This window comes from Neolamprologus multifasciatus, chromosome 16 (assembly GCF_963576455.1).
Source record: "Neolamprologus multifasciatus chromosome 16, fNeoMul1.2, whole genome shotgun sequence".
Lineage (NCBI taxonomy): Eukaryota > Metazoa > Chordata > Actinopteri > Cichliformes > Cichlidae > Neolamprologus > Neolamprologus multifasciatus.
Genome location: NC_140454.1, coordinates 17,437,955 through 17,463,961, shown reverse-complemented (window position 1 = coordinate 17,463,961; position 26,007 = coordinate 17,437,955). Strand labels below are relative to the sequence as shown.

At 38.6% G+C, this 26,007-nt stretch overlaps 4 protein-coding genes across 5 annotated transcripts in view; 2 read left to right on the top strand and 2 right to left on the bottom strand.

Annotated features, from left to right (window-relative positions):
* Positions 1–41: 41 nt before the first annotated feature.
* On the bottom strand, positions 42–5,145 carry trappc2 (trafficking protein particle complex subunit 2). Its single transcript, XM_085136638.1, has 4 exons — positions 5,028–5,145; positions 4,594–4,736; positions 4,002–4,089; positions 42–3,904 (listed from the first exon to the last, which is right to left on the bottom strand). The coding sequence occupies exons 1-4, from the start codon at positions 5,118–5,120 to the stop codon at positions 3,806–3,808; spliced, it is 423 nt and encodes a 140-aa protein (XP_084992764.1). The 5' UTR covers positions 5,121–5,145; the 3' UTR covers positions 42–3,805.
* Positions 1,884–3,212, top strand: rab9a (RAB9A, member RAS oncogene family). Its single transcript, XM_085136637.1, has one exon. The coding sequence runs from the start codon at positions 1,884–1,886 to the stop codon at positions 2,490–2,492; it is 609 nt and encodes a 202-aa protein (XP_084992763.1). The 3' UTR covers positions 2,493–3,212.
* A 14-nt stretch (positions 5,146–5,159) lies between the features above and the next one.
* On the top strand, positions 5,160–25,135 carry ofd1 (OFD1 centriole and centriolar satellite protein). Its single transcript, XM_085136604.1, is given in 25 exon segments — positions 5,160–5,299; positions 5,612–5,685; positions 5,847–5,962; positions 6,933–7,136; positions 7,223–7,291; positions 7,389–7,416; positions 7,505–7,609; positions 7,702–7,838; positions 7,938–8,111; positions 8,493–8,599; positions 8,702–8,821; positions 9,243–9,316; positions 9,401–9,492; positions 9,664–9,765; positions 9,767–9,854; positions 10,573–10,703; positions 10,845–10,956; positions 11,354–12,064; positions 12,259–12,415; positions 12,516–12,607; positions 13,329–13,448; positions 13,641–13,795; positions 13,917–14,084; positions 14,179–14,249; positions 14,505–25,135. Coding segments are annotated over 25 exon segments (3,279 nt in total). The 5' UTR covers positions 5,160–5,273; the 3' UTR covers positions 14,551–25,135.
* Positions 14,730–26,007, bottom strand: part of gpm6bb (glycoprotein M6Bb) — a 29,353-nt gene continuing 18,075 nt past the window's right edge. Inside the window, exons 2-7 of one of the 2 annotated variants that reach the window (XM_085136635.1) lie at positions 21,059–21,245; positions 20,196–20,352; positions 19,931–20,099; positions 19,248–19,321; positions 19,067–19,132; positions 14,730–16,813 (exon numbers count right to left, since the gene is read on the bottom strand). In XM_085136635.1, the coding sequence (XP_084992761.1) occupies positions 16,664–16,813; positions 19,067–19,132; positions 19,248–19,321; positions 19,931–20,099; positions 20,196–20,352; positions 21,059–21,245 (803 nt within the window). In that variant the 3' untranslated portion in view covers positions 14,730–16,663. Of the gene's footprint in view, positions 16,814–16,951; positions 18,654–19,066; positions 19,133–19,247; positions 19,322–19,930; positions 20,100–20,195; positions 20,353–21,058; positions 21,246–26,007 lie in introns of those variants that run through there. The other variant, XM_085136636.1, reaches the window with a different exon arrangement.

Here is a 26,007-nt window from a genome sequence, read left to right as displayed (position 1 = left end):
AAGCTGCTACATAGAAGCACCCTGCTATAGTTTTTTTGTGATTTTCAAAATCATCTTTTATGGTACAGATAACTCAGATCTCAGGAAAAGGTGAAAATGCTAACTTTGTTAGTCTGGTCCAACAGTATTGTGCTTAAACCATTGTTATGTTTGCAACAGTGCATTTCTGAAGTTAATAGTTAAAAAGTTAATAGTCCACAATATGTAATGTGAATTCTTAGGTTAATTATATCTGCAATTTTAATTGATCAACGTTTTTGAAGGCTGTTTAGTTTAAACAATTAAAAACAAACTATCAGTGCATACAATTGTGTAAGATTTGCTGTATTATTATACCATGTTATTACATTAAATGTTTTTTTTTTCTAACTTCCTATCATTTATTTTTTTCCATGTACAGATTCCATAATGATGATTATTTTACAGTACCAAATGTTCAAAAGGTTTTGAGCTGCAACTAATTTCTTTACAGTTTGCTTCAGACTTTGGCTACTTTTTAAAACAAATTTTTAGTCCAGACCTTGTACCTAACCATTTTTAATCAGTTACAAAAACACATCATCTACTCCCATATATTTAGTTACATCTATGAAACTGACAACGCTAACACCGATTAACGAGTATACAATATAATTTTAGCACCAACAAAGTTATTCCCAAAGAACTATTATCAAAAATCCGGCATAACCCAGCAGGGGGTGCAGTGTCCTTAAAAAAATGCACATTTTCCTTGTAAAATATAAAAAAACGTGAGCCCCAAACTCCTATTATCTACTGCAGGTTTCTACAAACTGGGTAAAAGTATTGTGTGGTAACAGATGACAGCTACATGTGGCCCTCTGTTGGTGTAGCTTAACTACTGCAAAGATGTTGTGGTTAACTAGGGTAAAATAAAGTGATGTTACGGCTTACTAATCTCACTCAAATAAAGCAAAACACGAATGACTTTAAAGTCTGTGATATTTTGAACATTAAAACGGAGTCATGTGTACGCTGTGAAAAAATATTACTGTACATGTTGTATAAGTAGTGGTGGCCTGAGAGCGTATCTCGGCGCTCGTTGGTTGTTTCGTCCTGACCAGATCACATGACCCGACGTTACCCGCTTGTTAGCAGCTAGCTACGTTAGCGCCAGAGTTTACCAGGAAACGGAGAGCCCTGACGTTACCTCCAGACACGCCAAGGGAAGGAGCTGCCAAACAGATGTATTAAGATCATTTAAGTTATCTGGTGGCTTATTATTTTTATTCAACAGCTCCCTGGATCTAACTGTGAGGTACGTGACTTACACTCTTATCTGCATGAAAACCAGGCTAGCTGATCTGGTACCTTACATTAACCTAACTCCAGCTGTTATCTTGTTTTCCTTCTTCACGATAGCCAGCTCAGCTAACTAGCTAACTGGCCGGTAGTACCAACTTGGTGACTCTGTTATGTTACAGCACGTTAAAATATGTTTCGTATTGTGTACCATGTAACTACAAGCTAAACTTTAATACCTTGTTTGCATCTTAATGTAAGGTTATCGCATGTTTGGTGGCAGATAATACGTTATTGCATTGTACCTGCTGTCCCGGGCCAACAGAAAAACTGAGCTCTTATCTCTGTATTACAGCTAGCTGAACGCTACCTGAATGGCCTGACTCTTCAACATTAAAGAAATGAGCATGTGACCAGGGACTGGGGTTTAACAGCACATGATCCGGACCAGTGGATGAGCTCAAAATCAACCTAGGGTGAGAACAATATATTTTCAATGCCACACTTCTTCTTGCTGCAACCTTTTTTTTTTGTAATGGTGTACAAATACTAACAGTATCCATCACACACTCTTTCTACTAGGTAAACTATTTCAAAAGTGGTTGATTTGGGAGTAAATAGCCATGACAACAAAGACATCCTTGTTGAAAGTCATTCTGCTCGGTGACGGTGGTGTAGGAAAGAGTTCCATCATGAATCGCTACGTGACCAACAAGTTTGATGCACACCTTTTCCACACCATCGGGGTTGAGTTCCTCAACAAGGACCTGGAGGTAGATGGCCACCAGGTTACCCTCCAGATCTGGGACACAGCTGGCCAGGAGCGCTTCCGAAGCCTGAGGACTCCTTTCTATCGTGGCTCTGATTGCTGCCTGCTTACCTTCAGTGTTGATGATAACCAGAGTTTTCTGAACTTGGGCAACTGGAAGAAGGAGTTCATCTACTATGCGGATGTCAAGGAGCCGGAGAAGTTCCCGTTCGTAGTACTGGGCAACAAAGTGGATGTGACGGAGAGGCAGGTGTCTACCGAGGAGGCGCAGCAGTGGTGCAAGGAGAATGGTGACTACCCCTATTATGAGACCAGTGCCAAGGATGCCATCAATGTAGCAGTGGCCTTTGAGGAGGCAGTGCGTAGAGTGTTGGCAGTGGATGAAAGAACGGACCACCTCATCCCTACAGACACAGTCAAGCTTCACAGAAAGCCTCGCTCCACTGCCACTTGCTGTTCGTAACACCCAGGAGTTATCACCAACATGAATTCACTATTAGGCCCATTAAATGAGGATGTAGGTGTACAGTTCTGTAGTAACATCTTATTTAAACAAATTACGCTACTGTTATACTGTTGATGGTTTGATAATGCAAAGTGTTGGATTTGTTTGGGGGAGAAAAACAATGAAAAAACACTAAATTAATGCTAGTGTCATTACAAACACAATTAAAAGCACTTGACTCAACACTGCCAATGGCCATTAAGTCAGGCTTACGGGAAAAAAAAAAACATTTTGTGTTGACCCAAGACAACTTACAGTTATAAATTAGAGTATTTTTCAAAAGGTTAAATGATTCCATTTTTTTTTTTTTTTTAATATTTGTTTAGATATGTGCAACCTGGAGAGTGCAATTACTGTTGGGTCTCTACACTCCACTCCCTAATATTGTAATGCAGAATGGTGACATGATAGTAATGAAATAACTGCAGAATTGAAATAACATATATCTACCAATAAACATTTCTGAAAATTATGAGGTAGCTAAGGAACTTCTTTGTATGACTAACAAATGGAAGCTTGTCATTAATGCACATTTAGGTCTTGTTTGTGCACATTCTGCATTGTGGATAGATTATGGCTGTGTGTTGAAAGCAATGAGGGATGAATTAATTCCCTGAAATATTAAAACAGATTTAACATGCATGGCATTTGGAATATTTATGTTTCTGGAAACTTTTGTATTTTGTAAGCTCTTTTTATTATTCAAAAAAAAACATGAATCTAACTATAAGCAGAATAAATAATGGAGTAGTGACATTTTTTTCATTGATGGGATTATTTAGCTAATGAATGCACTTATTTTTAAAATATATTTTCAAGTTGAAAGTCTCCCCATAGTTATTTAAAACTGAACCATATGTTTAAGTGTCATTTTTTTTCTTTCAAAGTTGTGCTACTGGCATGCCAAGTGATGAATAAACCCCCTGAAAATTGCCTGTTATGCATGTTTTGTAGACTGGAATCTAGCTGATAAATCAGTTTAATATTTCCTGTGAACGTATCTGACTATGCTCTGCAGTAAGGCAACACTAACTTATAGATATTTTCTTTCTGGATATTTTTGCAGTGCACATGAAATTTGAAGCCATAATGTCACACAAAGCAGCCACATCCACTCTATTAAAAAAAAAAAACCAAACACGCACAAGCAAACACTGTTTATACAAATACACTTTTGTTCTGAATACATTGAAGATTTTAAAGAAGAACAGAAACAACTGTATTAACTATATACAACATAAAGACACTATTGAAATTCTTGTGTGAAGTGATTAACTCAGGAGATGCTTCTTCCCAAGGAACTGGACTTTCCTCTCAAAAGCAGTTGAGCGGATGGGTGCGTTGATTTCATAGAATGGATTCATTGCAAACTGAAAGACAGAGCATGATAAGATTAAATGCTAAAAGCAAAATATACCAAATGTCATATCATGCTAAGATACTCTTATGACCTGGATAACGACTTACCTTGATGTATAAATCATAGACGTCGTTAAAAAAGTTTTTGATTCCATCTTCTAGTCGCATGTCGTGCAGCATGATGAATCTTATATGTGTTGCAAATAGTTAAAGAAAATAAAGACATGCCCATACACTGAATCTCTCCGGAAACAATGATAACAAACTCGTTAAGTCCCAAAATAATCACACTGGTGGCCCTGATTTCCATATTTATATTACACGTTAGATCATAGCTTTAAATCTCAATGATTTAAATGAATTAACATGTTTTTTAAGATGTATATTAATAGAAGATTCAAAACTTGTGCTTAATTTTGGTTATTCAACTTGCTATTTCAATTACAAATACTGTGTATAAACTACACTACTGAAATGAGATTACTTAACAAACTTACCCCTTTCATAAGTGTACAGCCCTTTATTTTCAGCTGGGAGTTGTCTGAAGGTGCTATATAAATAAATTGCTTGCTCGCTTGCTATCAGTCTAAAAACAGTAATATCTTAATTAATGCTGAGCAAAGAAAAAATGTGTTTTCATCGGGCAACTGACACAGCATCAGGAAATAATTATCACATGAAACAGAACAAAAGGATATGTCCTGCAGTGACAAATGCAGAAACAAACCACTCGTTGAATTTGTCCACAGTTTTCAAGTACATATTGTTGGACAGCCACATATTTTCATCCACCAAATCCAGGGCTGCATGTGCAATGAACTGGTTTAGGTGACGATGATCATCCTGTAAGTATGATGTAAGTAAATATAAGTAAGAACAGTTGTTTCATGATTTAATGAGAGGGGGGCAATTATTTTTTCCACATAGGGCCAGGTGGGTTTGATTAACTTTCTTTTTTTCCTTTAATGAACAAATTAATCGTTTAAAACTGCATTTTGAATTTACTCAGATTATCTTTGTCTAACATTGAAACCTGTTTGATTATTTGAAATATGTAAGTGTGTCAAATACACAAATAGAGACAAATACTGCGCTGTAGCTCAGTAATTGAGTGATTAAATTAAGCGAGGTTACCTTTGATTCGGGCTTCCCAGCTGGCAGGAACTCCATCTCAAACACAGGATTGTCATGATGACCAACCATGACAAAGTAAAAGCTTCCAGACATCGTCTTCTCCTCTTAGCGAAGATAAACTGATCTGAAATTAATCCCTCCACAACGAAATAAGCAAATTTATAAGTAGCAAATAGTAACAGCGTAACCTAAAATGACTGTAAACCCTCTGGATAGCAAGCTAGCACTAACCGCGGAGCTCCACGGATGCTTAAAGAAACTACATGCCTATTGTAAGACCAATATAAGCATTATATGAATAAAAACAATAGAAAGGTATGTCATATATCTGTTTTTAAAGGAATAAAACCGGCGTTTGTTTACCTGTTAGTTGCGTTTCCTGGATCGCAAGAACAGCAGTCGCAAAATGATGACATAATAAAGTAGCGAAACTTTTTTGTACTAAATCTTTTAAATGATGATTATTTTCTAATGCACTTTTAGAAATGCTATATGAAACACTGAATGCATATAATTAAATTATAATAAATACGTTTTTGGTTTTTCGACGTGACGTCATAATTGTGCGCATGCACGAAACCAAGCTTTTCCGTTGACGGTGGATTTAAATGTTTCAAGAACAAGAAAAGAGACGCGAAGGTTTGTGGTCGTCAGGCAGGTGAGTATTTTCTTCTTAAGATACACATGGTGCACATGTTGCGAAGATAGAGGAATACAATTTTGATAACAGCCAATAATACTTGGGAAAGTTTGTGAAAGCGAAGGTTTTTATTCTCACGCTCGTCGTCCAATAGTCTGCTTCTGTTTGTTTTATGTCAGGTCTCGCAAAGATCCCAGCTATGTCCTCCTCTAAGGAAGATGCGTTATCCCCTGACGAGCTGAGGAAAAGACTCTATCAGACCTTTAAAAGTAAAGGAGTTCTTGATACACTCAAGGTAAGCAATGTTAATAACGGTGCTGTTATTATTATACATTGCTGTGAAAAAGTATTTACCTTTCTCGATTTTTTTCACATCACCATGGAGGACTTATAGTGCACTCTTCTTCGCACAATTGTTAAATTCATCCACATTGAAAGGGTTTTAAGCATTTATGGGCTGTTTAAGGTTATGTCGAAGCAATTAGAATTTAACATTCATCTGGCATTATTTTGAGGCATCCAGAGGTGGACTTCCTGGCAGGTTTCTCATCATCGTCCTGCTGCATAACTCAGGTGTGCTTGAACTTCAGGGCATAAACTGATGGCCAGACATTTTCCTTCGGGACTTTTTAGACCATAGACCATTACACTACCACCATCATGTCTGTTGGTATGATGTTCTTTTTATGAAATGCTGTGTTAGTTTTAAGCCAGATGTAATGGGACTCAAACCTTCCAAAAAGTGAAACTTTCGTCTCATTATTCCGCTTTCTCCAAAAGTCTTGAGGATCATCAATATGTTTTTTTGGCAAATGTGAGCTGAGCCTTTTGCTCAGTGGTTTTCACCTTGGAACTCAGTGACATCTTGAATGAGTTGTCATTTTGCTTTTAGAGTAATTCTACTAGGCTGGGCATTCTTCAGAAAGGTCACCACTTTTTATAGCTCTAACAATTGGATAGTGAGACTGGCTTTAGTAGTGGTGATGTAACTCTTTCCACACTGATAGCATGTTGCATGATGTGTTGCTTTTTGGGATCTTTTAGCTTACTTCACTTTGTGAGACAGCTTCTGTTTGAGTGATTACTTGATTCAACAGGTCTGCCAGTAATCAGCCAGGGTGTGGATAGTGAAATTGAACTCAACTTTACAAAAAAAGGTGTTAAATCACAGTTAATCAAAGGGGCCAAATACTTTTTCACAGCACTGTAGAAATGTCCAGTGTTTGGTCTTCATCCTTCTCTTTGACTACTCGGATCTAATTTAGGCACAGCTGCGAAATCAGCTCATCCAGGAGTTAAAGTACCCAGCTTTGGCAGGCCAAGAACCAGTTCCCAGGGCAGCACATGTGAAACATGAACCCATTTTAGTTTCAGCCTGTAACAGCATAGTGGCAGATCATCTCCAGAACTCAGGGTATGAGTACACACTTTCTGTGTTCTATCCTGAAAGCGGATTATCTAAAGACAAGGTGTGTATGACTTTTTTATGTACATGTAGCTTGAGGTGTCAACAAGATGGAGATGAAGGACTCTGGTCTCTGATCCACTTTTGCAGGTTTTTACAAAAGAAGACATTCTTCAGCTTCTTAAAATAAGCCCTGAATCAAACCTTTACAAGTCATTGGTAATTATAATTATTTTGAACCTAGAACATCTTTTTGATGTAAGTATTAAGACATAGTGTAATTATTAATAACAGCGCCATTATTATTTTCTTACAGTTTTCAAATAAAGAAAACCATGATAGGGGTATGTACAGTGTCCTGTTCCTTCTACTTCTAATAAAACTGCTTTTGTTCCAGTCTCTCCAGTGATTTATTATGTCTTTATTTACCAGGGTTCCTGATCAGCCTTCTAACACAGCTAACAGATCATTATACTCGGAACCTGTGCCATGATGCCGACACTCAGACAAGTTTATCAAGTTATGGAGAGTCTCTTGGTATGAACTGATGTCTGACGGTGACTGGCCTTTTATATTCATGCCCTCCAACAAAGAGTTTTAATGTGTTCTCCCTGTCTTTCCATTCACAGTAGAGAAGATGAAAACAATAGATCGGGAATACGAGGGTTTGGGGTACAATGAGGACAAAGTGTTTCCATTACAGTCAAAACTATCTGCGTATAGAAAAGACATTGAAGTGCAGATGGAAACAGAAATGAACTTAAAGGTACACACTCGGAACAAACATGGTTTATTTGGTCACATAGTTTTCCTTCAGGTTGGGTCGCCTCAATGTTGTCTTTTTTTTCTTCATCTTCTTTTGTAGATACAACATTTTAAAGAAGTTGAAATCGCCAAGGTGAGGATGGAAGAAAAATCCAAATTTCATAAAGAATTTGAAAGGCTGAAGCAGGAGCTGGAGAGGACTTATGAAATGAAGACAAAGGCCCTGATGGAGCGAGAGAAAAATGCTATTGATCGGTTGCAAAAACAGCAAGAGGTAAATGGCTGCTACAATGAGGTGCTCTTTTTCTCATATAAACCTTGAACATGTAATTGTAAGATTTCAAAGGTCTGACACCCAGGTGAATATTTTACTAATAATATCACCTTAAAGTTCTGGTGTCAGTTTGAGGATTCTGGCCTTCTTAACTTTCTTTTACTGGCTATCACTTGATCTTTTTAAATTGTTCTCAATCCTCAAACCTTGCTGCTCATTTCCTGAGCTGTATGTATGATTTGGCATCAGGCTTCTATATCCCACTGCAATTTGATTGTGGGTGGTTCTGAGCATTACAGTTTACATTCAAATTATTTCTCCTTAAATTTAAGATAGACGAATTATCTCTTATTCTCTTATTTCCACTTCGCTTCTCTATAGATTGAAGAAAAGAACGTATACATTGAGAGACAGTCAGTGCTGAAGGAAATTGAAACACTACGTAGCAGAGAAAATGAGCTGAGGATGAGAAGAGAAGCCTTTGAAAAGTAAGAATGTTTTATGACTATTTATCTGAGTGAAATGATGCTGCACTCTTACATTGTGGTCACAGGTTCATAGTTATTGCTGTTGTCTTTGTATGGTAATAGGACTTGTCAAATTCATGAGGAGAAGATCAAGACAGCTGAAGATCTGCTGAGGAGGAGAGAACTGGCTGTGAAAACCATGGAGGACACGTATGACCAGAGGCTGAAGAATGAACTTTCCAGGTACTTACTGTCAGTACTGTGTGTATACTATACAGTATACATTATCATCATTATCTGTGACATAAAAATCAATACAGTAATCCTGTTGGTGAATTTCAAATATTTTCCTGCTAAATAAAGCAGTAAATATATCTCCAATGACACTGAGTTAATTAATGTACCAACCTTTATTTAACTTAAGTGATTTTCTTTTTATCAAAAGAATATAGCTATCAGCAATAACAGCAATTAATAGAGTAACATACACAAGAGGACTTTACCATGTATTTGACAGAGGACAACATTGCTTTTGCAAATCTCTAGTTGATCACTGGGTCAAGTATTTGCTTTGTGTAATGTAGAAAGAACAACAAGTCACTTTGTCTTGTACTGTTTTTGTTTTAGTGCTGTTTTTAAATGTCTCATTATGTCTTTAAATCAGGTATCAGCTTGAACTAAAGGAGGACTACATCAAGAGAACAGAAAAGCTCACAGAAAGTGAGAACAGAAACAAAGGCAAGTATGTCAGTCAGTGCAGGATTTATGACCAATTTTCTGTTGCCTGTGCTTTGTCTACTTTCACATCTTTGTATTTTTCAGTGGAAACTGTCCGTATCCAAAAGGAGTCAGCTGCAATTAATGCCAAATTGGAGGACCACAGTAAAACGTGCTCAGAGCTGAAGCGGCTGCAGGTAAAGACCCAAATCCATCCATCCTTGTTAACTTCACCCTTTTCAGTGGACGTGAGGCAAAATGATAAATAATTATATTAGCATTCAGTTTAATTCTGTGATAAATGCATGCCATCCAGTGCGATTCGGTTCCCATGCTTTTAATATCCCTCGCGGACTTGTTTTTTCCAGATCGAGTTAGACACAGCACAGCAGCAGATTTCTCTGCTGGCTCAACAGAAGGAGCTGTTAAGGGAAAGAATGGAGAGCATGAGTGACTACCCCCCGCTTAACAAAAGAGAAAGCAGAGCTGCAGGGGCAGCTGCAGCTGCTAAAGAAACAGCTGGAGGAGGCCCAAGAGGAGAAACGACTTCTTCATGCAGGTAGAGAGTGGCGGTTGCTCTCGAGTGTCTACCAGGAGAGTGTCCCTATTCAGTTAAAAACATGAAAAACACAATCAGGCATACTCTGTTTATAATAATGCACATCTGATTATCTTATAGTCTGGGACTATTTATTGTGTCTAAAATGCAATCCTAGTTTTGGTAAGTCTGAATATTTGCAGTCTTTGCCATAAGCGAAGTTCTTGAAGTTCCTGTGTTGCATTCAGAGTGCTTGAGTATAGGCTCATTGTGAACTGTGTAAGGTGCAGTGTACTGTGAAGCATTTTTGGTAGTCTTATCCCACTGCCTCTGGCTGAGCTGAGTCTTCTTGAATGTGTCTTGCCTGCCAAAGTAGGGCCTCTGTGTCTTGTTTGTAGCTTTGCAGACAGCCAATGAGGAAAGGGGGATGAGTGAATGGGAGCAGAGACAGAGGTCCTTTTATCCATGGCAAAGAAAATCTTACCTCTCTCTGAGGCTTACAGTATTCATCTTGTCTAAAGATGGGGCAAAGGAGCAGTGGGCCTCTCTCCTCAATGCTAACAAAAGGCAGTGACATGATAATGGGCCCCATGTGCTGTAATGTCATGCTGGTCAAGAACTGCTCCATACAAAACCAGATGCTTTTTCATCCGACAGTTTTCCCACTGAAGACAAATGCATTGGGGAAAATTAGCTGTACTTTTATGTTATGTTTTAAGTCTTATATATCCTGTCTCAGATTTGGGCAAACCATCCAAAGAGCAACTATCCTTGCAGTTGGAGCTTCAGAGGCTACAGAGTGCTCGCAGATTGGATGCGGAAGAATTTGACAACCAGAAACAGGTGCTGCAGGCACAGCTCCAGAGTGAGGTCAGCTACATCACAGCTCCTTGCTGTGGGAAACAATTTTTTTCTTCACCTTGAAGAATTTGTGTTCGCAGTATGCCCTCAAATCTCTGGTTATCAAAAAATATACATGTCATTCACTTTTGTGTCCATTTTTTTCTGCAGATGGAGCAATGTGCCCAGTTCAAAGCTCAGCTGATAGAGTGTAAAGAGAAATCCCAGTGGATGGCTAACCATGTTGAGGACATTAAAATGCAGCTTCACCAAACTCATCAAGGTACACTTTGATGTGGCATCCATGTTAATGTGGCTAGTCACATCAGATGATCTTGCTTTAAGTACAGTTGACTTTATTTTTGCTTTTCATAAGCAGGATTTCTTTCTTTTCTAGCTCATACAGTTCTGTACACAGTTACACATTGCACATATTGATTCATCCTTTTATTTGTATTTTTGATAGTCTTATAGAAAACTGAGTAAAAGCAAGAAAGAAATCAACACTACAGTATTAACTGCCTATTTTTGGTGTAGCCCCATGTAATTATTTCTAATTAGCTTTGGGGGTTTTTCTCTGATTTTTCATGGTGGATGGTATTCTGTAGTAGTACTCAACATTCATCTTGTTTGCTTTTCCCCTTTCTCTTCCTTTTGTGTGACTCATGTAATCCTGGCAGCTCTTGAAAATGAGGTGCTGCGTAATCCCAAACCATCTCTTGTTGATCGCTCTGTGCTAGAGCTCGGCGCTGACAAGCTGGTTCCTCCTGACCTCTATGTGGACAGAACTCTGCTGAGGGCCAGGGTGGGTTATGATGTTTGTGAAATAGATGGCAATCTGGGAGGAAGCAAATCGCCTTGGAGTGATGTACCAGATTCTGATTTGGAGCTGGTAGCTGAAGCTAAGACTCGGATCAAGGAGCTGCAGAGGGAGGCTGAGACTTTAGAGGAAGCTTACAGGAACTACCAGCAGAGGGCAGTGCGCTCCACCATCTCACACATGCTTCCCCCAAGACCTTTTTCCCCACTACAACCACATCCTTCTCATTCCCCTGACTCTCCTCTTAGAAAACACGACCCTCTCCGTTCACACAGTCACTTAGCCCACAAACCAAAGATCTCACACAGACCACTGTCTCCTCAGTCTAACCAATCCCCCTCCAATGGCACCAGAAAGACTTTACCATCTGCACAATCAAGAGTTACCTTCTCAGAAGATCATAACCAGCCACAGGCCACATGTTTTGTTGACCACAGTCTCTATTCACTGACCGAGCCTTTGTTCCTAAAAAATGGAAACGCTCCAGATGAAAGCTTGGCTCCATCCAAGCACCCATCCCCTACAACACAATCTTCCTTCAAGAATAATCTTCAAAGAGAGCTTACAGAAGGTAATATGTCAAAAAACTGAATAATGATTTATGTTCTCAGTGCTTATATGCTGCACACATGCATGTAAACTGTATATTTTCTATGGAAATTATTTGAAAATTCAGATCAGTCTGTCCAGATCTTTACATATCAGTCTCTGAGCACGTTTCTACCTCAGATGTGTTTTTTAATATTAAGTCCTTCCTGCTGTTAGGGCCAGTCGTGTCTGCAGTCCTTCTTCCACAGCTGTCGTCTGACAGGCAGCTCTCTCCTGCCCTCCACAATGAGGTGGTGACCTCAGAGGACTTGTCCTCCGAGCTCAGTCCACCTCGCAGTCCTCAGCTCAGGAGCACAGCACGCGACCATTCCAGGTACCATCTGGCATCACTTTCAAGGACAGTGCAGTGTTTTGCATACATTTTATGATGAGACAGTTAATACCAATGCCTATGTTGCCACTGTGTCCTTCAGTCCACCAAAGCTACAGCAAGTCTTCTCCAGCTCAGAGTCTTCCCCACAGCCTGAGAAGATAAGCCTTGAAGATCTCACTGGAGGATTATCAGGTACTCAGTGTTGTTCTTTGTTTAGTATTTTCCCCTTATTGTTTAAAGCATAATCAAATAGAATGTGGTCATGTATTTCTGAAGCCAACGTTTGCAGTGTACGTGACTCATACAACCGACTTTGAGCTTCAGCAGTCTGGTTGCTTCATTGCTGTTGAGGAAGAGGTTCTGGGCCATAAATTGTGATCAAAGGGGAACTTTTAAACTGTTAGAACATAAAGTTCTTTTATTGTAGTGCTTCATGCTGTTTGACTAGCTACAAGACATTCAGTGGAGATGACAAGTTCCCTGGGGATCTATTGTAGAAGTATAGCTCTCCTCTTATACTGGAAAATCTTCACTGTATCCCAGGATAAACACTCATAGTTTATGTGCTGTTTATTTTAATTCCATGACTGCTGTGCACGATGCGAGTGCTGAAAAGTGTACTGTGTGATTAATTTCTGTTTGCTCCATCTGTCACTAGAATATATTTCTAGAAAATGATTAACTATATGTTGATAGTGTTTAATCACTAATGTAACAAAATGTGTAATGTATCCAGTATGGCGGCCTAGAATTTTTGGATGGCTGTTTTTTAATGAGTGTGTGACTGGCCTTTCAGTGGCCCTGCACAATGGTGAAGATGAAGGACCGCTGATTATGTATTCTGTGCTGGTCCTCTGGCCCTGTTGCATTATGGTGGAGCATAAAAGATCTCTTTGTGCATGTCTCCCTCCAGAGCCCGGCCACATTCCAGAGCTTCTCCTGGACACTGCTGTCCCTCTCTCTGAGGAGGCCCCTGCTGCCCCCCACCCACAAGACCTCCCAAAAGACCTAATAGACTCACAGGGCCAAACGGGTGAGTCTTAGTTCTCCCATCAACGATTCATAATCTTGCTTGACTTCCAATGACAATACAAGCCTTTTTTCTACTGTACATCATAAGTCAAACTGTAAAAATCAGTTGGCTCATTTTGCCGCCAATTTTCAGTAAACTGCTTTTTAAACCCAAAGGATCAAATTGACAAAGGATGACTCATGTCGTTTCTAGAAGTCCCACAAAGTTTGGGTGAATCTGAAAAGAAAGAAGATGAAGAACAAAGGTGGGAAAGAGAGCAGAAAGAAAGAGAAGAAAAAAGACAAAGGGAGCAAGAAGAAGCCAGAGAGAGAGAACTGCAAGAACTTGAGCGACTAGAGAAAGAGATGGTAATGATTATCTCAGACCCACTTCCTGCAGAAATCTTCTTTATAAGCTAAACTATCTAAACTTCTCATAAAAGGCGACCTTAAATGAATGTTTAATGTGATAACATCCCATTCTAATCAGCTTTTACAAGAGGTGGAAAATCCAAAACAGAAAGAAGAAGAAGAAACCGGGGTTAAGAAAGGAATAGATGAAGAAATCAGTGGAGAGAAATATGAGTCTAAAAGTGAAAATCCACTGGACAAATACATGAAGATGGTCTTGGAAGCAAGAGAGAAGCAACATGCACAGGTGAGTTGCATGCACGTTTGTCTGAGGCTTCTGTACAAATTAAACAGGAGACTCGATGCAGACTGGAGTTCTTTGGGATTGTTTTTTTCTACAGAGCTCTCGAAGAGAAGAGGCAGAATATGCAAGCCCAGAGGCCAAGAGTTTGTCTGAGGATAAAGAAGACAGGTAAATTAAAACCGTTGACTTGGCTAGACAAACCATTTCCGCTTTCTAATTCAAAAGCTGTGCAGGACTTTAATACATACATAAGCCTCTTTCAATAACATTTAATTGCTTTTGTGGTTTATCATGGTCCTACTTTATACTTGAGGGTTTTTTTTGTTGTTCTGGATTCATGTTGTTAATTTTAAACTGTTTTACTTTTTTTTTTTTTTTCCCTGTCCCTCGAGGCTTTCACTAATAAACTCAATTTTGTCTCAGCATTGCAGCATATTCACACAAGGATGAAGATGATGATTTTTGGTGAGCTGACCATCAGTTTGTGGCATCATAATCTGAAGTGTATAAAAACAGATATTTCAAGAATTTGCTTATCAGTCCTACATGTTTTCTTTTTTGTATGAAATTCAAATAAATGCATTTTTTAAATCTGTATACCAATAAATTATATCATGCAAAGAACAAAAGCACCACAATTGGAAGAACTTTTTTTTAAGAAAAAACATTTTTATTTATTTTCATAAAAACAGTCAACAGGCCGGTGAAGTTGTTTCATAAAGGGGTTTTCAGTCAGACAGGATGGTTTTTGTTTATTTGTTTGTTTTTTCTTTTAACTGATTACTGTCCTCCTGGTGATTGATAGATAGCCTTGTATTTACTTTTTTGGTTCATTTAACAGGAAACACAACATACAAAGACAAGATGTGACGTACATTAGCTTCATGTACATCTGTCATCTATCCGCTCGACCACTGCACACCTATTGCCAGTCCTACATAAAGCACTGTAGGGTCTGTACCACTGTATCAAACAGATACCGTTTAACACTGGCATTCATACTTTGGCTGAATTTACCATTTATAATTTTATACAACTGTTTAAAGGACTGTTGTTGTGGCTAATTGTTACTTGACAGTTGGAAAGTTAAGTATCAGTTAATCATGAGGAAGCCCTTGACATACATAGAAAATACAGGCATACTATCAGGCAACAAAACAATAAAGTATACTTCTCAAGTGATTAAAAGAACCTAAAAAAAGATCTATAACTAATGTGCTACATAGCTTTATATTCTGTTAGAAAAACAGGAAATGGGCAAACACTGCCTACTACTGAAGTCAGTATACATAACTGTACATCACAGGTCACCACAGAAGTGGTCGTCTTTATACAACAAAGTAACAGCTCAAATTATCCCTGTAACTCAGCTAATACAGATTACAAGTTGTTATTTTAACATTGTGAAAATTGCACATTAATATACAATTATAGAAAATTATGAAAAAAGGTAAGAAGAAATGAAAAATTTTGACTTGTAATAAATTTAACTGAACTTCAGTTCTGTTTTCAAATTGTAACAAACACATGGGACATAGTTATGCTTATTAATAGGATTTCCTTTAAATCAAGTCATTTTTGATCATATTGTACATGTTGCAGATAATCACTGCTATATTATTAGCCATCACAACTCTTCATTGGCAAGTACTGACGTTTTTGTTTTTTCCTCCTATGTGCCTAAATAAATACATACAGGTCAGAGTAAGTTTTTCTTGTAGCATTATCCAAAGTCTATAGTACTGTGAATCAGTTGAACTGTTGTGCATGTGTAGCTACACAAACCTATCTACTATGTCTTTGAGACATCTTTTTACAACTGGAATTGGTTTCTTTTACACCTTGCAATGGGGAATTGTTTGTCCATAAGCTCTAGTGCTCACCTGAGGTAGAGGTAATGTAGGCCATGACTTATGTAGCTGTACAAGAAAAATCTATAACTAATGAACAACATTCAGACAATCACCAACTGAGATGGAAATGCAAGTAAATTCATAATCATCAAGGATTACAGATTTATAGTGCATGTATTACCAACTATTTTATAAAGGAATCTGGTGCAATAGTTTACTTTCCCTAAAAAGGTCAGTATAGTGTGACGCACAACTCAGACTGGATGTAAGGCCGTTCATTTGTATAATACATCTGCAAAACAGAACAAAAACCAAAATGTTTCATCTTCCTTAGCTGAAAACTAAAGAAGGATCGAGCAAGACTGTGAAACACTGGTGTGCTGTGTAGGAATAGTGCAATGTCACAAGCTTCACCAGCAAAAAAACCAAAGAAAACAACAAACACACGAACATCAGAACTCAGATCACTCTTCCCTACAGAAAATGAAAAATAAAAATTAGCATGAATGAAACTTCACAGAGCAGTTGTGAAACAATTAGTGCAGAAAGCAACACTGATGCATTAGTCTGTTAGGAGCCTGGTTAGTACTGCACAGTGTCAGTTGGCATGTTATTTTAGCTGAGAGTCGCCTTGGTCCAGAGGGCCCACAGTGGTTGGCCACAGTGTCTGTTATTGTAAGTATATGTGCTTATGTATGTGTGCGTGTGGATTGTAAGCTTGAAATATCCTTATGTGTAGGAATTGAGGCATTCCTTTGAGCGTGAGGTGATGTCCTGCAGCTCCCGCTCTTCCTTCATTTTGATGTCTTGGTAGGCATGCATATGACTGGCATCCTTAAGGTAGGCCCAGTTTGCTGAGAGAATCATGAGGAAGTGGATCTGGAAGAGAAGGGTGAGGTGGATGGCCGGTGAGCATGTCAAAGATGCAAAGCAAGCTACAGGAGTCAGAGCTACAGTACGTACATTACAGACATTACAGACATACACAAAGGTAAAGTTATGCTTTTTAAAAAAAAAAAAAAAAAAAGGACACTGTGGAAAAAGAAATGTTACGGGTATTGTAACAGTGCTGTTACAATCATTACTAATACTCGGCGTTATTACCTCGCTACACACAATACTACAGAAATGACACTTAAAAGATGAGGTGATGAGTGGAGGAAGATAGCGAGAGGCTGCACATGCAAAATGAGCAGAGCTGTAAAAGCTTAGGTTAGTGCAAAGCACAAGATTCTGAAATTTGCAAATCTGAGCTGTAGGATATATAATAAATAGACCAGGTGGGGATTCTTTTTGTAAACAAAGATTGTTTATTTTATAAAGAAAGTAAAAGCTACAGTCTTTGAAAAACTTAGGAGAAATTTAAATATATGAAATATGGAGTATAAGTAACTATAAACAGATCAAAGTATCTGAAAACTGTAAGCATGCAGGCTCAGTGTTAAGATAAAAACAAATGGCTCTTTAATGGCACTTTGAGAAAGAATAAAGGAAAATGTATGAAACAAAACGCCAACTTCGTAGCTGGGGCAATATCAGGATCAGCTCTCATAGAAAAAAAATACTGTACTCTAAAAGAGGATCATTTCTCTTTTTTTTCTTTTTATAAAATACATGGAATTAATCCGAGTAATAGGGCCTCATGCAGATCTATATGCACGGTACTGGCCTAACCCATTATTTGTGCTACTTTCGATATGTGCAGTTACTTTGAAATCTACAATACACAGCTGGTTGTGGTAATACTCATCAGCATAACACATTGAATAAAACATTTTAGTTCAGTTTAGAATCTAACTCATGACCCAAAAATTAATAATACTGAAGGTTTTCTGTGTTTCACACATTGGTTCCGAAAGATTTTAAGGCTAAGCAAATAAACCAAAGAAATACAAGGACAAGGCACTTTTGCCGCCATCACAGCTCATTTTACAGATTGTTTGTACTAAAATCCATCCACACCAAAATGCTAATCTGGCAATCAGAAAATATTAAGCCTGAGAACACCTTCAATATTCGTCATCAGATGCCCACGTGTCTTAACTTCGTGTTGTACGTCTATATGAGCCACGTGCAGTCTAGTGTATTTATCAGATCTCAGAATGGCAGCTTTTTCAAAACCTGCACACTTGTTTTACAAGTGTCTCAGGAGTTGAAGCTCGCCAGCTTATGGAAGGTGAATAACTGCATTCTTAATACTGCGTGTTTGTCTTTTTTTTTTAATCTAACTTACTCATGTGGTTTGTGCAGGCCAAAACCGCCTTCACAAATTACAAATATAAATAACACTATTGTGGATTTCTAGCTGTGCACATTTCTATTTAAAAAAAAAAATTCTGGTGGTGACATATTTCAATAAGTAAGTGTAAAGGAAAGCAGAACAAACCAGTCAACTAAACACCATCATCCCACTCTGAAGACAACTCTCATCAGGTGTCCTCAGACGAGCATTATCCCTGGATACCAAATGCTAAGAGAAGTATACAGTCAGCTATTTACATGTCTTGTGATTACTAATGGAGAGAGGTTGATTTTTTTCTATTCTCAGATTTTGTTGTTTTTTTAGTTCAACTGTTGTCAGTGGCAACGGTGTCTACTCAGCACAGCCTTGAATGGTGCACTGTGTTCCTAAAACGGTTTAAAACTTAGTGCAGCAGTCTTCTCGACTCTTAAACTTCAAAACAGCAAAGTTATAAGTAGTAGCCATCATGTAGATCAGCTGGTGGAAAAGAACAGAAAAGGTGGTAAGAGTACATGCCAGTGACCTCCTCGTCACTAATATTGTGACAAGTTAGTAAAGTGGCCAGTAAGTTTGCAGCAGTAAAATGTTAAAGATCATGAAGTATAATTTTATAGAATTCTAACAGTTTTTTTTAAAAGTGTCATTTCTAAAAAAAAATCCTAATCATGGCACAAAAAAACAACTGTTCAAAATAGGGTCATGTCCATCTAAGCTGAGGGTAAACAGCAAAATGAAGTTGGAGCTTTGGAAAAGACTATGTTATCATCATTGGTTTGGCTACATTAACCATATGGGAATGAGAAGAAAAGCACTGGACACATGACCTGCTAATACAAACCATGTGAAGATGGACTAAAACGTGAGGATGGAGAGACCAAACGGAAGCTTACCAGAGCGATGACAGTGGCTCCTGCCCCGGCGCACGCTACGATGTACAGGTGATAAGACAGGTAGAACTGAAAAAAGACAGGCAGCGTTAACAGTGTTTAGTCTTCAATAAACAAAATCCTATGTCACCCTGGTCTGCGTGCCACTTCTGGGATGAGTGATGTTTGCACAAGCATGCCTTACCTCATTGGTGTTGCAGATATCACCTAGCGTTGATCCACAGGCCTTGCCTGGTGTGGCATTCCACGGGATAATTCCTGTCATAAAATTAAAAAGCACCTTTACACCTGCAACCAATAGTAGCCTTGTCTCATGCAAATCATGATCAAACCTAAGAAACACAACACCGAGCTGCAGTACTACTAAGCTGATAACAATTCAGTGTTTCAGAGACATGCTCAACTTTAAACATGAGGATTTCCTCACCATCATAACAACTGCAAAGACAGCAGTCATTAGGCTCAACTTGTGCACTTAACGTTATAATGGAAACGTATTATAACCCTGGGGGTAACCTATATATAAATTATATAGCTATCATGTGCTATTTGAGAGTATGTATGAGTAGGCTATACTATTTTATGCATTTATTTGTCAGTTAGTCTAAACTTTGTAGACTAAAACAAAAATAATAAAGGTATCATTTGGCTTATTTTTTTATCAGAACTGTCCACTTAACTTTTTCTTGTAAATAACTGCATAAATGAACCTTTTAGGACCTCTTTAATGATAATGAGGCCCCACACAGACCTGATTTGCCTATAATGAGTAACAGTGGTGTGTATAATACGGTATTGGTCTGTATACTAACAGGAAGCTATTCACTGAGTGTATCTCAATGAAGAAAAACGGTGCCGTTCTCTCACCATACTGACGGGCATCCACGCAGATGGAATCAATGTTTGTGAAGTTTGCCATTGGAGACTTCATGGCAGCACAGGTAGACCACATGTTGTAGAAGAGGAAGACGGGCACAGCAGAGAAGCCAAACACACCGAGCCATGCCACACCCAAGATATATGTGAGGAACACAAACTAAAGACACAGGAATGTCACAGTGTCATTAAACCTTTTTTAAAGTGTGCTCTATTTAAAAAAAAAAAAGAAAAAAGTGTGGTGGTATTTACATACCATTCCACTGATGCATCGTCCACAGATGGTGGTCTTGAACTCGCTGTGCAGTTCCTTGACTGCGCTAGTTGTATAGAAACCCTCAGCAAGCAGAATGATCCCATAGAGGAAGAAAAATGAAGCAATGCCGTAGATGACATACTGCATCAGCTGTATTCTGTTAAAGGAAATATTACATATGAGTTTATTTGTGCCAGTAAAGCTGGGATAAGTTTCAAAACGTTGGCCAAAACCGGCCTTTAAAAAAAAGAAAAGAAAAAAAAGCTAAAAAAAAAAAATAGCTCCATACAATGCATATGCATGCATTCTATACAGAGAAGGTTCATCTTTGTTGTTGTGACAGACAGTTTCTCAGTGTAGACAGACAATAAGCCCAAATGTGGAGACAACAGGTGATGCGTGTCTCTGCAAATCATCTACCAAGAGACAGACTGAGGACGACTTAAATTAAACAGTGCACTCTAAATCCACCCAAACACAAAACATATGTGCAGTCCTGTTTTATGTTATTCGTCTTTTATTGTCAGGACTAATGGACTGCATTGTAAAAAAGGGTCCATATTAGGACTGCTCTCAAGTATAAGGTAAATGTGGGAGACAACGTCATCTAAAAATAGCCTACATAAAGTCAACCTCATTAAAAGAGCCATCCGTCTTATGGTTTGGACTTGTGTTTACTGCAATGCTTATGCAGAGACACTTTTACCAGTGAGCATGACGTACAATACATCTGATATTAAAGGGGAAATAATATTAAAAGAGAAAAAAAATCAGACTAACTGCCAAGTAAGTAATCCATTTGTCAGACTCTGGCAAACATTTGATGCAGCTATTTAGAGCACACAGAGTATGAGGCCACTTACATGTCAGTGAGCATGGCATTATCGCTGGTGACCTTGGAGAAGTGGTTTTCCAGGATGGTCACAGTGCCAGTGAGGGCCACATGGCCACATCCACAGAATAGGGCGACACCAGAGAAGCAGAGGATCGTAGCCACCAGAGATGCATAGGGCACGCCGCCTAAACATTTGATGCAGCACTCAAAGCAACCTGTGCAAAAAAAAAAAAAACAAACAAAAAAAAACGGGTGTTATTCAGCATCATGTTTTATTCCAAATCATTTCACTTTGAAAGGCAATGAAATGAATTAATATCAGCATCAGACCCCACTTCCATGAAAGGGAGCGTGTTTCACTTGTGGAATACGAATCAAAGAAAAATTAATTATGAGATGATTCGTTACATTAATCATCCATTCATCCATGGGCACATTACCCAAGAGGCAGCACATACTCTGAACTTATTACTGGTCTGCCACAATCATTTTGTAATCAATTACAATTTAAATTTTCTAAATAACGATGTTTCATCATCATTGCTACAAAAGGAAATGTGCAGGCAGTCCCAGCACATCTGTTCAAAACAACTTTCAAAACATTTTCTTGTGGTTAATGCACTTCCTTCAAAAACAACTGCAATGCAAAGCACATGAGGAAAAGGAACAGTTTGCTCGGTGCCACTGAGGGTTTTTTTTTTTTTTTTTTTTTAAATCTGCACTGCTGTAACGTTTCAGTTGACAATTCATCACTTCACTCACAGGCCACTGTTGGCTATCCAGCAGGTCAGGGCGATGCATGTGTATCAAGCTTTAAAGGAAATCAATGGCAGCTAAACATGAGGGAAATGAAGTGACCTAGATGAGTCTGTTTGATCCTATGTGCTCTTGTGCCTTGTGAAACGGAGCCCAGTCATCACAACACACTGTCTGTGGAAAAACGCAAACAAGCCGCAACCTTTTTACAATCAGATCCACATGCGTATGACAGGATGTTGTACAGCCTCAGGACATCCAGGTCACTGTCTGTTCACGTTTTGAATCCCACATCTGGGCCTATGCCTGATTTCCCATCTTTATTTAATACATTTAACGCTGTTAGAAAGAATGTTTTTACAGTACCAATAACTCATTCGGCATCAAGCAGCAGCAACTAACCAGATTAGTGACTTGCTGATGAAACCAGTAAAATATTTAGCAGCTAACCAGTCAATTTTTTCTGGACATCAAACCAGATGTAGAAGGAATTTTAGATTTATATGTCAGGTAACCACAGACACATGTCCAGGTTGCTATGTGTCCAGTGTTAATAACAATAAGCAAACTGCACCGTCACAAAGTCCCCAAAACAACAATTCTGTATAAACTGTATTAACACTGTCTACATTTAGATGATTAATTATCTTCACAACAATGTCCATTAAATAATACCAATATATCAGTTGACCAGTAGTATTGGACTGGCAGATAATTTACTTCCAAAAAATACATCAGTCTTAGACTATATGTTGCCTAGAATGTATCAGTATCAATATATGCAACACATGCTTCGGGGAAACTGGGTATAGTGTCAGCATATTGTTTGTGGTACATGGTTGCCCTGATTTCTTTAAGCACTGTTTGCAGATCTATTTTTTTTTTCAATATTAACATTTCAATCAAATTCATCAATTATACTGGCTAATCAGAAGGAAAAAACAAAGACAAATATGCCCTTTGCCCTACAATCATCAGATTTCAGTATTTGCATAGGGAGATAGATATGAACAGGATAATGGCATGATGGTAAAATGTATATTGTGCCCAGGCAGACAAATCTATCCACTGCTGCTAACACAAGCTCTACACCAGCTCTACAACGATCTACAAAAAACAAGCTAGCATAAAGCTATAACCTCACACCCAGAATGATGTTAAAGCTTAGCACATGGTGACCCCAGCCAAAAAACACAGTCTACTCGTACTCATTTCCGCAGTAGAATTACAATTGTCACATTTTTCTGCGAAGTGTTCTTTGGGCTGGTTTTCACCAGTTTGGCTTTCGTATTTAAGCTAATACTTACACACGATAAGAAAGCTCTTATATGTGCATTCATTAGAATAGGGATTTATGCCAGTCTGTGAGTATCTGTTAACTGTAAACATCCAACAACAGAAGGGCAGCAGTAGATGAGGTGGCAGAATAGGTCGTCTGCCACTGGAGCAATTCCTGGCTTCTCCAGTCCATATGTCAAGATTCTGAACCCCGAGTTTCCCCGATGCATCCATTGGCATGTGTGAGAATATCAGAGAGAAAAGTAAGAAACACTTTGAGTGCTCAACTTGAGTAAATAGGTGCTATATAGGAACCAGTCCATTTCCCTTTTTATTTTTTTCTTGAGGTAAGAGACCAAATGTCTACTGGGACACTGAAAGTTGATTTGTGTCCATGTGCTTTGCCTTCCTTGACAAAAGAAATTTACAGATATATGGCTGCTAGGTCAATACTTTTGCAGTCAGACTGTTTGTGTAGTACAGGGCGATTAAAAACATTTCTATCCCACAGTGAATGAATAGGAGTTGCCATGGCAGCATGTTAACCACAACTCAATGAGCATACCCCACAGCAGAGTCGCTACTTCCACCATAGCCCACATTTCTGTAATGAAAATGTCAGGCAGGGAGAGTGGGTTGCTGGGAGTCAGATCACAAAGCTCGACAGGATATTGAACCCAGCTGCAAAGTAAATACAGTCTACTTAAATAAAGAAGGAGAGGGTACTGTCAGGTAGCTCTGACACACTGGGAAATGTTGGCTAAAAATCAACTTCCCAAGCCCCCATCAAGACTACGTAAGTCTCTATTCACAACTATGCACCACCCTATTCTTTTGTAATGTTTACAGTTCTATGGCATGCAGGTGTTTCCAAGTGCAAAACCAACTAAATACTAGAAACAAATTGACAAAAGTAGTAATAAACACCATATTGTGAACCTTTTTCTCCCCATATTAGATCAAGATCTGGCAACATACCAGATGCCATGGTACAATAGTTTTATTAATTGCCTTATTAGATCTGAAAATGAGAAGAAAGTCCAAACACATAAGGAAGTCTGAAATTATAAAATGCAAAAAATCATATTGGCATATCATGGCAATCTGCAGTCAAATTAATATATGCAAAAGGTTAATATTAACCTGACATGGCCATGGCAGGAATCTGCTTATCCAACTAAGTGCAATTAAAGAGAGAAAATCTACATTATACAGTCTGTTTAATCACTGTCCTTAAGCAGTTATCCAACAGAACTGACAATGTTGATATGTCTAAGCTATCACTTATGTTATGCTTAATATGCAATCGTGGCTCAAGAGTTGGGAGTTCGCCTTGTAATCGGAAGGTTGCCGGTTTCGAGCCCCGGCTTGGACAGTCTCGGTCGTTGTGTCCTTGGGCAAGACACTTCACCCATTGCCTACTGGTGGTGGTCAGAGGGCCCGGTGGCGCCAGTGTCCGCCTCTGTCAGTGCGCCCCAGGGTGGCTGTGGTTACAATGTAACTTGCCATCACCAGTTTGTGAATGTGTGTGTGAATGGGTGAATGACTGGATGTGTAAAGCGCTTTGGGGTCCTTAGGGACTAGTAAAGCGCTATAAAAATACAGGCCATTTACCATTTAATAACACAATGGATCATGGGTGGTATTTACACAGCTAAACTACTTAGGTTGTCATTATGTTCTGGCTGACTGTTATAGTGCTCTGTTTTTTCTATTCACAAAGGCTTCTGTCAAAGCTTTACTTATTAGACAGAATCCTGAGGTAGTCATTCCTGGTCAAACTGTATAACAGCCTGTTAGCATTGTTGATGCAGTAGCACAGCATCAGTTCAATAATGTATATACACTCACCGGCCACTAATCACAAACATCTAATCAGTCAATCACAAGGCAGCACCATGTGGCCATAGTCCTAGATGACCTGCGGAACTTCAAACTGAGCATCAGAATAGGGGAAAAAAGGTGATTTAAATGGCTTTGAATGTCACGGGGTTAGTGACTGGTCAGAGTATTTCCCAAACTGCTGGGTTTTCCCAAAACCATCTCTAGTGTTTACAGAGAATTGTTTGGGGGGGGAAAAAATCCCATGAGCAGCAGTTCTCTTGGCAAAAGTGTCTTTTGATGTCAGAGGTCAGAGGGGAATGGTCAGACTGCTTTGAACTGATAAGGTAATAGTAACTTAAATAAACACTCTTAAAACCAAGATAATGCAAAAGAGCATCTCTAAATGCACAACAGGAAAGCATGGCTCTATCCTGCCTTTTGTCAAAGGTTCAGGCTGGTTTTAGTGGTGAAATATTGTTGGTGATATTTCTTTTATCTGAAAAATGCAAGCCAATGGCATGCAAGCTAGCATCCCTGTTTGTCATCACTGGAGATTTATGTAATCACTTGTTATTATAAACCTAATTCATCCTGCAGCGTGGGGAAAAAATGTGCTAAGGAAATGTGAATTCATATTGTTTTATTTTGAGATAACTATGTGGAACTGCTGTGGAAAATAAAATATATCTCGGTTAAAGGCTCGAAACTGAGTCTGCTTAAAGGCCATTTATGCTAAATATATAGTAAAATGCATTTTGAAACATAACCACTTAATCTATTAAGAAGGCATTTCATGGTGGTTAATGTTAACAGCATTTCTAAAATATCTCTAAGGAAACGATGATACTGGAAAAATCAATTATGAAGCTTTCTCAAGAAGTAACATCGTCGATGTTACAAGTCGGGCAAAGTAAACAAGAGTCTCACTATTTTAGATGTTAAGCAAGTACTTGTTTTCCTTTTGTTTACTGTCACTAGTTAGTAACCAAGATTATGATGGAGATGCGGTGTTGTGGTGTTCAGAGGTTTTGGTCAACTGTACAAACAAAAGTTTGTGGATTTATTGTTAGGTTTACACGCTGGCATATTTCTTGGCTGGGAGCAAGAAGTAGTACTTCT

What these genes read in the sequence shown, in the direction of transcription:
- rab9a (XM_085136637.1), top strand. Translation starts at nt 1,884, where the DNA reads ATGACAACAAAGACATCCTTGTTGAAAGTCATTCTGCTCGGTGACGGT.
- trappc2 (XM_085136638.1), bottom strand. Translation starts at nt 5,120, where the DNA reads ATGTCTGGAAGCTTTTACTTTGTCATGGTTGGTCATCATGACAATCCT. An exon ending in TCTGCATTTGTCACTGCAGG is followed by an intron (nt 4,090 to 4,593) that starts ACATATCCTTTT and finishes ACTATTTGCAAC; the next exon opens with ACATATAAGATTCATCATGC. An exon ending in TCTATGATTTATACATCAAG is followed by an intron (nt 3,905 to 4,001) that starts GTAAGTCGTTAT and finishes TCTGTCTTTCAG; the next exon opens with TTTGCAATGAATCCATTCTA.